The sequence below is a fragment of the Camelus dromedarius genome, chromosome 16 (genome assembly GCF_036321535.1).
Source record: "Camelus dromedarius isolate mCamDro1 chromosome 16, mCamDro1.pat, whole genome shotgun sequence".
Taxonomy (NCBI): domain Eukaryota; kingdom Metazoa; phylum Chordata; class Mammalia; order Artiodactyla; family Camelidae; genus Camelus; species Camelus dromedarius.
The window spans coordinates 13,647,488-13,662,221 of NC_087451.1; the positions used below are offsets into that span (position 1 = coordinate 13,647,488).

At 34.8% G+C, this 14,734-nt stretch overlaps 1 protein-coding gene across 2 annotated transcripts in view; it reads left to right on the forward strand.

Moving 5' to 3' along the window:
* USP32 (ubiquitin specific peptidase 32) overlaps positions 1 to 14,734 on the forward strand; it is a 166,706-nt gene that overhangs the window by 132,771 nt on the left and 19,201 nt on the right. Inside the window, exons 16-26 of one of the 2 annotated variants that reach the window (XM_064494998.1) lie at positions 70 to 229; positions 3,105 to 3,259; positions 4,449 to 4,530; positions 5,597 to 5,671; positions 6,154 to 6,292; positions 6,555 to 6,660; positions 7,839 to 8,012; positions 8,684 to 8,858; positions 9,325 to 9,476; positions 10,369 to 10,480; positions 11,731 to 11,942. In XM_064494998.1, the coding sequence (XP_064351068.1) occupies positions 70 to 229; positions 3,105 to 3,259; positions 4,449 to 4,530; positions 5,597 to 5,671; positions 6,154 to 6,292; positions 6,555 to 6,660; positions 7,839 to 8,012; positions 8,684 to 8,858; positions 9,325 to 9,476; positions 10,369 to 10,480; positions 11,731 to 11,942 (1,542 nt within the window). The remainder of the gene's footprint in view (positions 1 to 69; positions 230 to 3,104; positions 3,260 to 4,448; positions 4,531 to 5,596; positions 5,672 to 6,153; positions 6,293 to 6,554; positions 6,661 to 7,838; positions 8,013 to 8,683; positions 8,859 to 9,324; positions 9,477 to 10,368; positions 10,481 to 11,730; positions 11,943 to 14,734) is intronic. The other variant, XM_064494999.1, reaches the window with a different exon arrangement.

The window sequence follows — 14,734 nt, forward strand, 5'->3', positions numbered from 1 at the left end:
GGAAATTGGGTAAAAATGGCAAGTTTTATTTCTTTTATAGTGATCACTTTATGTCTTTTAAAACAACAGGTGATCAAGAATAGCAAGACAGAAATCCCAGAGTTGGAGTTATTTCCTCGATATCTTCTCTTCCTGCGACAGCAGCCTGCCACACGGACACAGCAGTCTAACATCTGGGTGAATATGGGTATGATGAGCCTGAGAATGTTTCCTCAGCATTTACCAAGAGGTAACTTAAGAATGCAGCAAGAATACCATGCATTTCCGTTAAAAAATAAAAAATAAAGACCTCAAAGTCTGGTGCCACTGTACATAATAACACGTTTCCATCTGTTTTCATACAGAATCAGTAAATCACTGTGGGGCTTAGATCTATGGTCATGCGCAAGACTAGATGGGGTGGAGGCAAAATCTCAGCAGCAAACTGAGAATGGTTGTCCCCTTTTCTGGTTTGTAAACATACAAAGATAATGAGTAGAAGTAAATTTTAAATACTTTGTGTCTTTGAGAACAAGCCATTATAAATTATGTGCTTGACCTAAATTACAGTCTGCTGGTCAGTGACTGGTCTTTTCATCTCCACTCAGATTTCTAAGAAGTAATTTCTTAGACAATATCATCTTTTTTTGTTTGTTGTTTGTTTTCGGGTTTTTTTTGTTTGTTTGTTCATTTTTAGCAAAATATATATTCCTTATGCTAGGTCCAAGGTACCTTTAAAACACAGATAATACAAAATAAAGGGTATATTTTTGAAAATGATACAATTCCTTTGAAAAACATCAAACCTATCAAAATGACATATAAATAAGTTCTCGTTTTAATGTATTACATGCAAAAAATTCCCTTTTGATTTCTCTTAAGTTAAATTTTATTAATGGGCAGGACTTGCTCTATGCTTTTGCTTTGCAAATATTTGAAATAGTTCTTCAGTAAAAATAATGAGTTCATCCATTTAGACAAAGTCCCAGACTTTGTGTTACTAATGCCAGAATGTTATTATAATTAATATAATAGTGTACAAGAACTACCTGTGAACCCAAACAACCCCGTAAGTGTAATCCTTCCTTTGAAATTTAGTAGGGTTTGTTTTATGTCTTCCTTAAAGGTTATATTCAGATATTCTGTGGAGATTCTTATACATACTGTTTGGTAAGAGTTATAAAGCAGTGGACTCTGCCTAGCTAAATTTTGTCTTTGGGGAAAACATCAAAATTAAGGAACAGAGAAATAAGAATCTCTATGAAACACTTTTGATTTAATTTTCCATTAAATAATATTATTTGCCTCACTTTCCTGTACCCATAGCACATATCTTTTAAAATTCTCTTTGTAACTCTTGTGCTGATCCTAGATTTTAGCTGCTTCTGTAAATTCCACTAGGTTTGTTGGTGCTATTCAAAAGCACGAAATTATGTATAATAAGTGGCTGCCTGCTTAATGAGCGATGCTACAAAAACTGTCTAGAATTCAAATAAATTACTTACGTGGCTTAGGACAGTAGAAATTGAGTTGGACACTACACTTGCAAATGCTTCTGAATCCTAGAACTGGATAGTTATGCTCCAAATTTGTTCTTAATTTGAAATTTTATTTCTTACTAATTAGTTGTGAAATCAATCTTTAATCATTTTGAAGTTTATAAAAATATGCTTTCTTGCTGTAATCTTATAACTAATCCTCTGATGTGTAATTAGAGAAATTTGCTCTTTGTTTTCTTCTAGGGATTGTCTTCTGCTTGCTAACAGTAAATGATTTGCTTTGCTAGATGTTTAAAAATTGATCAGAGTTGCATTTTGTTCTCCGTAATGTGATTTTCATCTTTCTCATTACTCAATTTATCAGCTGTTTACTAGGCTCTGTTATTCCTTTTGAAGTGACAGGTATACAAACCTTGCCACAGTTACATTGACTTAAACGTAGCCTTTTCAACAGACAAGGCTGCAGAAGTCATTGTTAGATGATTTTTCAACCAATTTTAGGTGAGTTAATTCTTTTTGGAAGCTCTGAAAAAGCAGATGATGCCAACACTTCATTTTTTTTAAGTAGGTGAAGACTCAAAGCACATTTAACGGGAGGGAAAAAGCCAAGTCATCATTAAATGGGTGGAAAACTACCTAGAGTGTATAATTGTACCCTAGATGAATTATATTGATACGTTACATGTGTTTTTGTTTTGGATTGCTCAGTAAACTATAACCTTCCATAGGTAGAGATGACCATTTTAAGCTACAGCTTTTGTCTATAGATTTTGGCTGAAACCAGGGTTTAGCAGATTTTCTTAGCAACCTATTTTTGATTTCCATAATCTGTTGTCATTTCTTCACCCTTCTCTTTTGAAGGATGTAGTTAGACTTTATATATTCTTCCTTCAGTCTTTACTCTTTCCCCATATTGCCACTCTTTGTTTCCACCTTGAGCCCTTTGAGAGCTCAAGGTCATGTCTGCTGTCCTTTTATTGGGTGAGCAGGCCATATGATTCTCCCAATGCATACTACCTTTCAATAGGGCAATTTTTTTTGTCATGGGAAGCCCCGTGGCTTCACTTTAAAGCTCTGTTTGGCCATTTAGAGTCTATGCCAACTTAGAATTTTAGTAAAAATTTCCTGTGTAATTATACCAGTGTGCCAGGTAATTGGGCCACTTAATGAGAGTGATGGGATTAATAATTCAAGACAGTTTATTTTAAGAAGGCGGATCAGGTAAATCCAGTTATCTGTGAAGTTCAAATCCAGTCCCGTTTTATCTTCCCCATTCTTATACTGAGTTGTGATTTTGCTGGTGAGTGTGACCCAGCTGAGGGCAGCCAGGATACCAATGCCCACTGACATTTGCCACTTTTCTGGGGATCCAAATACTGCCTCTTATTTTGGGGGCCGCTATGATTTTGTTCTCCCTTTCAAAGTTAAGTCTCACTCTTAAAGACGCTTGAGTCTCCTACCTTCATTTTAAAGCTTCCTTTAAAGCCTCTTTAATTATAAAATTATTAAACCTGTAATTCTCATTTTTCATCATTATTTCCTGAAATGGCCTGGTCCCCACTGCTGAGGGGGGCACTGTTATACTCACATCTGCCTTTTTCCTTGTTGTGGTCACCGCGACCATAGGAAATGTCCCTTCTCCGAACGCGCCGTTAAAGCGGGTCTTGGCCTACACAGGCTGTTTCAGTCGGATGCAGACCATCAAGGAAATTCATGAATACCTGTCTCAGAGGCTGCGCATCAAAGAGGAGGACATGCGCCTGTGGCTGTACAACAGTGAGGTGAGAGGCCTCAGGGTCCTGAAAAGACCTGATTAAGCGTCAAAGCCGTATTTCATGAGTCTGGGGTTTTTGTCTACAGCAATTATGCTGAAACCCATATCTAGGACCTCAGTGGGAACTTCAACTTTTAAATTACTGTATGCACATGTGTAGATATTTGTCACCTGAAATCCATGATAACAATTGATTATCATGAACAGTACCAGCTTATAAAGATTATTATTATAAAGTAACAGCAAATACCTTTTTTAAATAAACAGAGTTTATTTTGAATTTGTTTTAAAATAACTTATACAGATGTTTTAAAAAATTCAAGTGGCACAGAAGTATATAGTGAAAATTCTTCCTTCCCATCTTCTGACCCCTTCCATCTTCCATTCTCTTCAGAGAATGGTCAGTTGCTTATAATCTTCCTAACACATGCAGTATGTTTTCATTGTACTGTGAAATTGGATTATAAGTAGTTTTAACCAGTTCTCTGTTCTCTAGTTCTTTCTCTCTTATACATACCCTCCTTTGGTCACCATAGAGAGGCAGTATAGCATAAGTTAAGAGCATAGCTCCTGGAGCCATGCTGCCAAGAACTAAATCCTGGCTCTCACATCTGTTAGTTGAATAACCAAAGGCAAGTCACTTAACTCTCTGTCACAGTTTTCTTACGAGTAAATGAGAAAAATAATAGTTTCTCCCTTAGGGTAGTTTTAAGATTTAAGTGAATTAACTTTGTGAGTACTTTAGACAGGGTGAGCGTCAACAAAAATGTATAATTCTACTTCTTGACATTTGGTTTTACATTTTCGGTTCCTAGTAAGCAATCAAGTTCCATCTTGATCACAAGCACATTTACTGAATTTCATACTACGTACTAGAAAAATTTCGCTTCTGTAAGCCCTTCAGAAAAATCAGAATTCAATGAATTTTGGGTTGATGTGTGTTAAGTCTTTTCTGGTCTCCCCACAGTCCTATATAACTGTTTTAGAGCCATAGTTTATGTTTACAAAGTATACATTTTCCTTCCCTCATTTTACCACCAAAATTATAAGTATTTCTGAATGACTATAATATACTAAGTATGTCACATGAGTTACGTAACTACAAGGACGTTTTTAATTGTCATTCATTTTTATATCCGTATTTGTTTCAAGATTAGTAGTTAAATTAACAAAAACATTTCCTCCTCCATATACAGAATTACCTTACTCTTCTGGATGATGAGGATCATAGATTGGAATATTTGAAAATCCAGGATGAGCAGCACCTGGTAATTGAAGGTACAAATGAAGGGGAAGAATTTAAAGATTTAGTTACTCACTGATAATCCATTTTATAATTTTTCCAACTGTTATTTGATCATTATATTCTTCATGGTAATGAAAATCCATGAAACCTTTATGTGATCCTGTTGTGACACTATTTAGATTGCTTTAAAAGATAAATATGTCTACATTCATTGGCTGGCAAGGGTGAAAAACTGTAGGTAAAAACAGGTGAATTCAATTATAAGTTTACAAGTTTCTTAAAATTTTCAAGCTGCCTTTCTGAGTTAAAGAAACTAGCAAGGAGGGTATAACTCGGTGATAACACACATACTTAGCATGCTCCTGGTTTAAATCTCCAGTACCTCCATTAAAAATAAATTAATAAATAAACAAACAAACAAACCTAACCCCCCCCAATAAATAATAAATAAGGAGACTAACTTTCTTGCATAGTTAATGGTGCAGGCTTTCATTAATCATCAACACGGATCACTCACCAACAGAACTTAACTTGTATAAGCATAGATTTACACACTGGCATGCACATGTCATTGAAAACTTAGTGTCTTTTCTCATCAAGATTCATGAACTATTGTTAACTGCCTTTGTATGAAAATGAATAGATTACTCTGGCATTTGTCACAAGGTGAGAAAAATTGTAATAGTTCTAACGTACTAAATTTAAGAGTTTTAATTGCTCCTATAGATGGTTGAGTATAAATTTTTTTAATATTTAAAAAAAATTTTAATGGTGGTACTGGGGGTTGAACCCAGGACCTCTTGCATGCTAAGCATGCACTCTACCACTGAGCTATACCCCCCACCAATTCAGTATAATTTTACTTCAGGTAGGTAACTGAGGGATTAGCTTACTGATTAATTCTAACCAAAGACTACAAAGTCCCCAGTATAAAGAATTGAAGTGGTTTCAGAGTCAGTTACTAAAATTAACTTCACTTTTTTTTTTTCCAGTTCCTGGTTTAGAAATAAGAACTTTCTTTTTTTTTAACAAAAGTAATTGAGTAGGTATGATTTGAATGGAAAAGAAATTAACACATTGCTATCTCTGTCTTTCCAGTTCGAAATAAAGATATGAGTTGGCCTGAGGAAATGTCCTTTATAGCAAACAGTAGTAAAATAGATAGACACAAGGGTAAGTCTCCAGTGTATTATTTTTAAAGAAATTATCTTAAAATTATTCTTTTGGTTTTTTTCCTTCTCTCACTATTGAGGTGTTAACAGCTTGTGGCTTTCTGGCTCAAAAGTGATCAGGCCTCCTCTTATTTTCCCTTTTCCTAAAGCATCAGATTTCTTTTTAACCTTGCAATTTAAATAAGTATGCTTTTTTTTTAAGACATGATACTAGAAGAGAATTGTTTGAAGCTTAGAAAACTGTTAGAACAATTAAAGAGAATCATTGCTGCTTCTAGATTACAAATGAGCATAGATACCATGATTGCCAGTGATGCTCCATGAAAAACATTTAGTTTAGCCTTGCAAGACCAGATAGAGAAATGTTAGCTCCATTTAACTGATTAGAAGAGTCATTAAAATCATTGCACTGAATACAAGTAACTGTTTGGTCTATAGCATCTTCCTACAGCTAGGCTTATGTTCTTATATTGTTTGTTCCAGTTCCGACAGAAAAGGGAGCCACAGGTCTGAGTAACCTGGGAAACACATGCTTCATGAATTCAAGCATCCAGTGTGTTAGTAACACACAGCCACTGACACAGTATTTTATCTCAGGGAGACATCTTTATGAACTCAACAGGTAATCTTTCTTGAGTCATTGGCCTCTCAAGTTTTATAACTTTGATATAAACACAATATTACCTAAATGTCCTCTTCTTCACCCTGGGGGAGAAAAGTCTTAATCTTATGGCTCTGTTTAGCATGAAGTAAGGACCAAGTGTTATTTTTCTCATTTTGAAAAGATATTTTGATATGAGAAAACAGATGCTAGGCATTTCTGTGCCCACGTGATTGTGATTTATAAGAATCTTTGGCAACAAATTTTCTTCTCAAACTTCTAGGACAAATCCCATTGGTATGAAGGGGCATATGGCTAAATGCTATGGGGATTTAGTACAGGAACTTTGGAGTGGAACTCAAAAGAATGTCGCCCCATTAAAGCTTCGGGTAAGCATGTTAAAGTAATATAAAGGTATTTAAGTCCTAGGCAGTTGTGTAAGTAATTATTTTTCTCTACATATTTTTTTATAGTTAGCTTTTTAGTTCTAGTTTAATGTTTTGGGGTCCTTCACAAGGCATAAACGGGACATCAGATACTTTTACTTGTTCACATGTATGTACAATACTGCTGTAGATGTAGGTAGGGAAAGATCAAAAGTATGGTCTAAATTTGGGACGTCATTCACTTTACTAATTTATCAAGTGTCTTACATGTATATACAGTAAACCTTTCTTTCTTAGTCCTTCACAATTAACAGTGTTCTAACTGCAAGGTAGACCTCTGAGTCTAATTAATGATTCTCAATCCATTTTTAACATTACTAAGATAATTAGTTTTATCTGTAGGATAAAAGGTAGCTGAAAGAATGTAATTAATGGATACAAATTTGACATTAGTATCATATGTGAATTTTAGTGAAGTTAGGATTATTTTTTATCTTTAAAAGCAAGACAAAGGCTTTTTAGGTCAGACATTAATAATCATAATCATAATAGGTTAAAATTGGCTCCTTACAACTTACCAGCTACGATTTTAATTACTTTGTGTGTATTAACTCATTTAATCTTCTAAATGGCCCTGTAATATGAAGTAGTGTTACTATCTTCACTGTGTGGCTCAGGAAACTAAGGCTTATAGCAGTTAAATAGCTTGTCCAGAGTTGCAAGCTAGTATAAGTCCTCACAGTTAAACACAAGGCTATCCTGCAAGTTAGGATGCAACAAGACCAGAAAAGTTAACTGTAAAAGAAATAAAACAGAATTTTTTGGTGTGAGAAAATGCTGTTTTAATATTTCTGTCTTATCTGTCTTAAATGGCATCTGTGTACCTAAAGAAGTCTTTGCTCACATGATACTAAACTGGAACACAGTATTGGCCGTAATACTTTCTGAGGGGGAGAGGAGAGGTCATATGAGATTAAGATTAGAAAGATTTTCATGATTATCCAAAATATATTTGCTGAAATTAGACACAGACTAAATACTATACTGTTTATCTTCTTCTAATGCTCTGATTGAATTATGGACATGTTCATTCTAAATTTTATAGATAGATATATACATAGAGAGAGAGAGAGAGATGTAGAGATAGCAAGTAATGAGTTTGATTCCTCTTATGTTTATAGTGGACCATAGCAAAATATGCTCCCCGGTTTAATGGGTTCCAACAACAGGACTCCCAGGAACTTCTGGCTTTTCTCTTGGATGGTCTTCATGAAGATCTCAACCGAGTGCATGAGAAGCCATATGTGGAGCTGAAAGACAGTGATGGTCGACCAGACTGGGAAGTAGCTGCAGAGGTTTGTCAGTTTTCGGTTTCTACTGTAAGCAGCAGAGAAAATGTTCTGGTCACAAATGTATGTTACACAACTTTAAATGCTAACTTAAACTATCCTGTGATCAGAATTTCACTGTGAAAATGAAGGAATTTATATTTCTCTGCTTATTTCTTGAGCAGTGGTGCCAAACAAAGCATCTTTAATGAAAATAGAAAAGTGTTACCTTTTCACATTGTAAATTTTGGGGACAGAATATAGGAATAATTATTCACAAGAACTTCAGGGGTCCCCGTAATTGCTAAAGTAATGTATATAGTGACCAATAGCATATTTTATCTGCTTTGTAATGGACATTGTTACCATGGTAAGAACAAAGAAAAAAATAAGATTTTCCATCTGATGGAATGTTTTATAGGTTGAGCGGAAAGAATCACGCTCTACTCACTTCATGTTGTTTCTGCTGTCTCAGTAGGCAATACATTTTAAATTACGTATCTGACTTGTAAATGTGTAGACAAAAAGCTTTTATATTTTAAAAGAAGATTAAGGTGAAGTGACGATTTAAGTGAAGATTACATTCTTGAAATTTAAATCTAGTATATTTAGCCATTTTCTTTGAATTTGCAGAGAAGTATTTTTTATTTTTTTAACTTGAGGGGATCCAAAAGTTCTCTCATCTTTTTTATTGCTAGGCCTGGGACAACCACCTGAGGAGAAATAGATCAATTGTTGTGGATTTGTTTCATGGGCAGCTAAGATCCCAAGTCAAATGCAAGACATGTGGGCATATAAGTGTCCGATTTGACCCTTTCAATTTTTTGTCTTTGCCACTACCAATGGACAGTTATATGCACTTAGAAATAACAGGTGAGTCACAAAGTTCTGAAAAATGATTTGATTCCATTGTCTTTTACCTTGAATTCAAGCAGCCTGAACTTGTAAGTATAGTCTTTTGTTTATAATCCATTCTCCTAAAGATTGGTAGTCAGCATGTTATAATTTAGTGATCTAATTTCAGGGATGATTTGAGGTTTGAAAGATTTGGAACATGGATCCATTTTTGTGCCCATTGAGTCCTCTGTTAGTTTCAAGCATGCCAGAAACTCTTTTTATGATCTTGCAAAGCCACTCCCACTTCTGGATCACATGAATATTAAAAAAATAATGATTTCACTCAGTATTATCCCTAAGTATCATCTGTTGTGATGTTTACATATAAAATAAAAATCCTAGACTGGAATGTTTGCTAGTTCTAAGTAACACGCAAGCACAGAGTGTAAAGCTTTCAATGAAACCTGAATTTTACTGATAAAAGATCTTTCCTCTTTACTAGTTATTAAGTTGGATGGTACTACCCCTGTACGATATGGACTAAGACTGAATATGGATGAAAAGTACACAGGTTTAAAAAAACAGCTGAGCGATCTCTGTGGACTTAAATCAGAACAAATTCTTCTCGCAGAAGTACATGGTTCCAACATAAAGGTGATACTACTATTCTTTCTAGGAAACCCTTGATTCCTCCTTCAAAGATCACAGTTTTCTTAATTAATTATTATGTTAAATGGCCAAAGGAGATAATAAACCAGAGCAAAAACTGAAAAAAGAATTGTCAAGTTTTTCATTCCAGAGAAGCTTAAGGGTTGTCTACCAGAATAAAAGAGTAATAAAGATGGTGGTATTTGTTTTAAAAGAGAAACATATGTAAGCCCACGCTGCCTATATGGAGTGATCTGACTATGTCGTTGTAGTATAGATGTTCCCAGTGACTGCTGCTGCTACACTTGACAGCTCTTCTGTATTACCACTGTTAATAGAGTTCTTCTTAGGTTATTTTATGTACTTATGAATGTGTGCTTTTAGTACTTATGAATATGTTTACCAGGACTTTCCAAACTAAGGAGTTAGAAAGTAAAGACAAAGTGACATAAATCACTTCTTCCTGCATACCACCTGGAGAAACAAGCAGTGTAATAAATATATTGTCTGCCCTAAATTGAGCTGCTACCATTGGTATTATTTATATTCATTTTGAGAATTTCTAAACAAACTTCCACCTCATTAATATTTTTTTCATATGTAATGCAGAAGTTGAGGTCTCTGTGGGGATTCTTGAGATGAAGGACAGAATTTTAAAAGGCACTTATAAGAGACTTCCTCCCTATGGAAGGGGATGAGTAGTTTTGTCAGTAAGGTGGTTTTTCATTTCGTGTATCAAGCTTTCATCTTCTTAGTTATTTTAGAAAAAATTATTCAGATGTCTTGTTTGTTTGACTGATGAAAGCATTTAAGACATTTGCTTCGAATATATCAGAGACATGATTCTCCATTTCATCTGAAACACCTCCCCCTTCTCATCTTGCCTCTTTTTCTATAGAATTTCCCTCAGGACAACCAGAAAGTACGGCTTTCAGTGAGTGGATTTTTGTGTGCATTTGAAATTCCCATCCCTGGATCTCCAATTTCAGCTTCTAGTCCAGTACAGACAGGTAAGATATAACTAGAGCTCCCTCTCATGATTCTTTGAATATTGGTCTAAAGGTTATCATCCTTTTTATATTTGTTTAGGCTAAAAATATTAGAGTAAGAGAGTTTTGGAGCCTGAAGGAAACCTTGGTGATCATTTATCTCAGATTCCTCAATTTATAAATGAGCAACCCAAAATTCAGAGAACCTAAGTGACTAAGTTAGATAGGTAGTTATTAGCTAAAACTACCACTGGAATTCAGATCTCTTTTAACTCTTTTATCTAATACTAACGTGGTAACAGATGTCTGAGAGGAATATACTGTCAGAAAACAATAAATATGACTAAAAAGGAATCTGTTCATCTGATATTGCCTATAATTTAATATCATCCAGTGAATCTTTTTGGCCATTATTAGGATTTGTCTATTCTTCTTTATACTGTTGATAATTAGGTACATTCCCCAACTGTAAAGGGCTTCAGAGAGAATGAGGCTCCTGTCATTGGCACTCAATAGGTAGTACTGATGGTGAGTTGGTAGATGATGTAATATTGCTTTTTTGTTTATATCATCACTGTACAATAGAACTCTTACCAATGATGAAAATTATCTGTAATCTTTGCCATCCAGTACAGGGTCCACTAGTCACATGGACTATTCACATTTGAAATGCAGCTAGTGAAACTGAGGAAATGCACTTTAATTTAATTTAAAAAGCAGCATCTTTCATCAGTAGTAACAAATGTTTTGCTCTGGTGGGACTTGTTGTTAACGGAGGAGGCTGTGAATGTGTTGGGGGCAGATGTGAAGTCTCTATCTTGCTTTTTCTTTTGCTGTGAATCTGAAATTTATCTAAAAATAAACTCTTATTTAAAAGATTAAACAATTTTTTAAAAGCAGCATCTGGCTAAGGATTGCTGTCCTAGAACATTTTTAGAGGAATGGAGAAATGAATTTTTAGAGAAGAAAAAGAAAGCAAGCAGTGTAACTGTTTTCCTGTCACATCCTGGTGCTGATAAAGGTTGTTGCAAAAATTCTACTTACTCTTCCCAGTAATTACTCTTGCTTTGTCATTTTGTCAGAAGTGTGAGTTATAGAAATAGAATCTGAAACTAAAATCTTCCAATTAGTCTAGAATTATTTGACCTATGCTTTCTCCCTGTCTTCTGTTAAGAGACTGTCAGTAGTCTGGGTCCCAAAGATATTTGAGAAAAGAGCAAAGATTAATGTACCACAAGCTTATGATGCTATACTTATCTTCAAATTTGTAGATTTCTCCTCTTCCCCATCTACAAATGGAATGTTCACCCTAACCACCAATGGGGACCTGCCTCGACCAATATTCATCCCCAATGGAATGCCAAACACTGTTGTGCCATGTGGAACTGAGAAGAACTTCACAAATGGAATGGTGAATGGTCATATGCCATCTCTTCCTGACAGTTCCTTTACAGGCTACATCATTGCAGTCCATCGAAAAATGGTTAGTTTAATGTTAGGCAAGTTACTGCTAGTCTTGCCAGTGTGATTTATAAAACGTTATTTTCTCTCTTTGCAACATCTTCATTGTGTGTACTTTCAATGCCTTATGAATGCTGTTCTAAGTGATTGGAGCCAGGATTAGAATCACACGTGATGGCCTATGTATGAAATGACATCCCTCACTCATATATTAAGCAACCACAGGACAGCTGGTGCATCTGAATACTACTTTCTTTAAAAAGTTTGTGACTCCTATATGTTCATGTAGGTATGTACATCTTCTTTGCCATATAAGCATGGCTGCCTTTAGAGAACAGTTTGTTTGTTTTGAAGGGAGAAAGAAGAACATTCTTGAGCAAGACAAGTTGTTTCCTAAAACTGCTGTAACAAATTACCACAAACTTTGTGGCTTAAAGCAGAAATTCTTTCACAATTCTGAAGGCCAGAAGTCTGAAACCAAGACATCACCAGAGTCGTGCCTCCTCCAAATGTGTTAGGAGAGAATCCTTCTTGCCTCTTCCAACTTCTGCAGGCATTCCTTAGCTTGTGGCCACGTAACTCCAATCTCTGCATCTGTCTTCACATGGGCTGCTTCTCCCCCTGGCTTTGACTGATAAGAACATTTGTCATTGGATTTAGGGGTCATCCAAATAATCCAGGATGGTGTCAACTTAATTCCATATCCAAACCTGTTTTGTCACATAAAGTCACATTCACAAGTTCTGGGAGTTAGGATGTGGATGTATCTTTTTGAGGACCACCATTCACTACAGATATCATTTATCATAGTATCCAAAAAAATTAAGTACCAAGAAAAAATGTAGATACCTAAAAATAAGCTTTATAAAAAATACACAAAGTATCTACATAGAAAACAATAAAATATTATTGATAGAAATTAAGGAGGACTCAAATGTTTGAAGAAATAGGTCATGTTCATGGATTAGAAGACTCAGTTTTTCAAAGATACCAGTTCTCCACAAACTGATCTACAGATTCAGTGCACAATCCCAATAAAAATGCAAACTCTGTATGTGTATCCTTGTTTGTGTTTAACTTGATAAAGCTGATTCTAACATACAGTAGCACAAAGCACTAAAATAACAAAGACATTGCTGAAGAAGAGCAAAGCATGAGGCACAGAGCTACCAGATACCATGATTTTATAAAGCAGTGATACTTAGACATTATGATATTGGTGTGAGAAAAGACAAACAGACCAATGGAATACAGTAGCCCAGAAATAGGTTCACACATGTGTGAACACTTGATTTATAATAAAGATGGCATTGCAGAGCAGTAAGAAAATTTCCTTGATAAATGGTGCTGGGATAATTGGATATCAATATGAAACTTGACATCTACCTCTCACCACACAAAGATCAATTTCAGGTGGACTGTAGAATTAAATATACAAGCAAAACAATGAAACAGCCCCTAGATAATAATAAAGGTGAATATATTCATGACTTTGGTTTAGGGAAAGACTTCTTAAATAGAACGCAGAAAGCACTAACCACAAAGGAAAAGATTGATAAATTAGACATCATTAAAATTAAGAACTTCAGTTTCATCAAGAGACGTCATTAAGAGAATGAAAGGCAAGCCTTGGAGTAGAAGATGTTTGCAACTCATATGACCAGTAAAAAGGCTCAATCCAGAAAATATAAATAACTCCTTTACATCATTAAGGAAAAAACAGTTTAATAAAAAATGGTTAATACTAAAATAGGCACTTTATAAAAACGATACCTGAATAGCTAATAACCATGTGAAAAAGTGATCAGCCACATTACTAATCCAGGAAATGCAAATTAAAGACCACATTATGATATCACAGCACACCCACCAGAATAGCTGTGATTAAATAGATTGACAGTGCTGGTAAGGATAATTTAGCAAAAGGAACTCTGATACACTGCTAAGAAGAGTGTAAACTAGTACAGCTACTTTGGAAAATTTGTTTCCTAGTTAGAAGTAAGTAATTCTACTATTCCATCTTGTGTTTTTATGAAACCATTAAATGTCCATTGGTAGTAAAAAGGATAAGGAAGTTGAGACATGTTCATATAGTAGAATATTATACAGCAATGAAAATGAATTGATTTATAATTATACTGAACATAAATGAATCCAATAAACATAATGTGGGGGAAAAGCCAGGCACAAAAGAAATGCAACTTATATGATTCTATTTATAAATAAAACATTTAAAGACAGGAAAAATGAAATTTACTGTTCATTTATGCATAGGATATAAAACTATAAAGAAAAACAAAGAAGTTATTATCATAAAATTCAGAAAAACCGTTAACCTTTAGGATGAAGGAAGAATTCATAATTGGGAGGAAGCAAGAGGAAGGCTTTTGGAGTGCTGGCTGAATTGTTTCTTGACCTGACTGGTGATTACATAGCTATTCGCTTTCTGATAATTCTTTGAAATGTACTTTTTCCCTCCTTTGAATTAGTGACCACTGACTTAAAGTGATTTTCTGACCATGTGGATGATATTCTGTGGACCATGTTCTAGACAGGATAATGTGACTAAACATCCTACAGAATTAAGGGATATATTTGTGTCTTGGAATTTTGTTTAGGCACAGCTCGAACTGGCCCCATCAGCTAAAATAATTGGGGTGATTCATGCATTTCCCTATGTTTTTTTTTTTTTTTTCAACTAGGCTTTATCAGATCACACATTAAGAACTCTGGTTTGTTTTTGTTTTGGTTTATTTTTTCATCTTTCTTAGAAAACTCTCTTCAATTATCATGTATATGTTATATAAAGTGCTT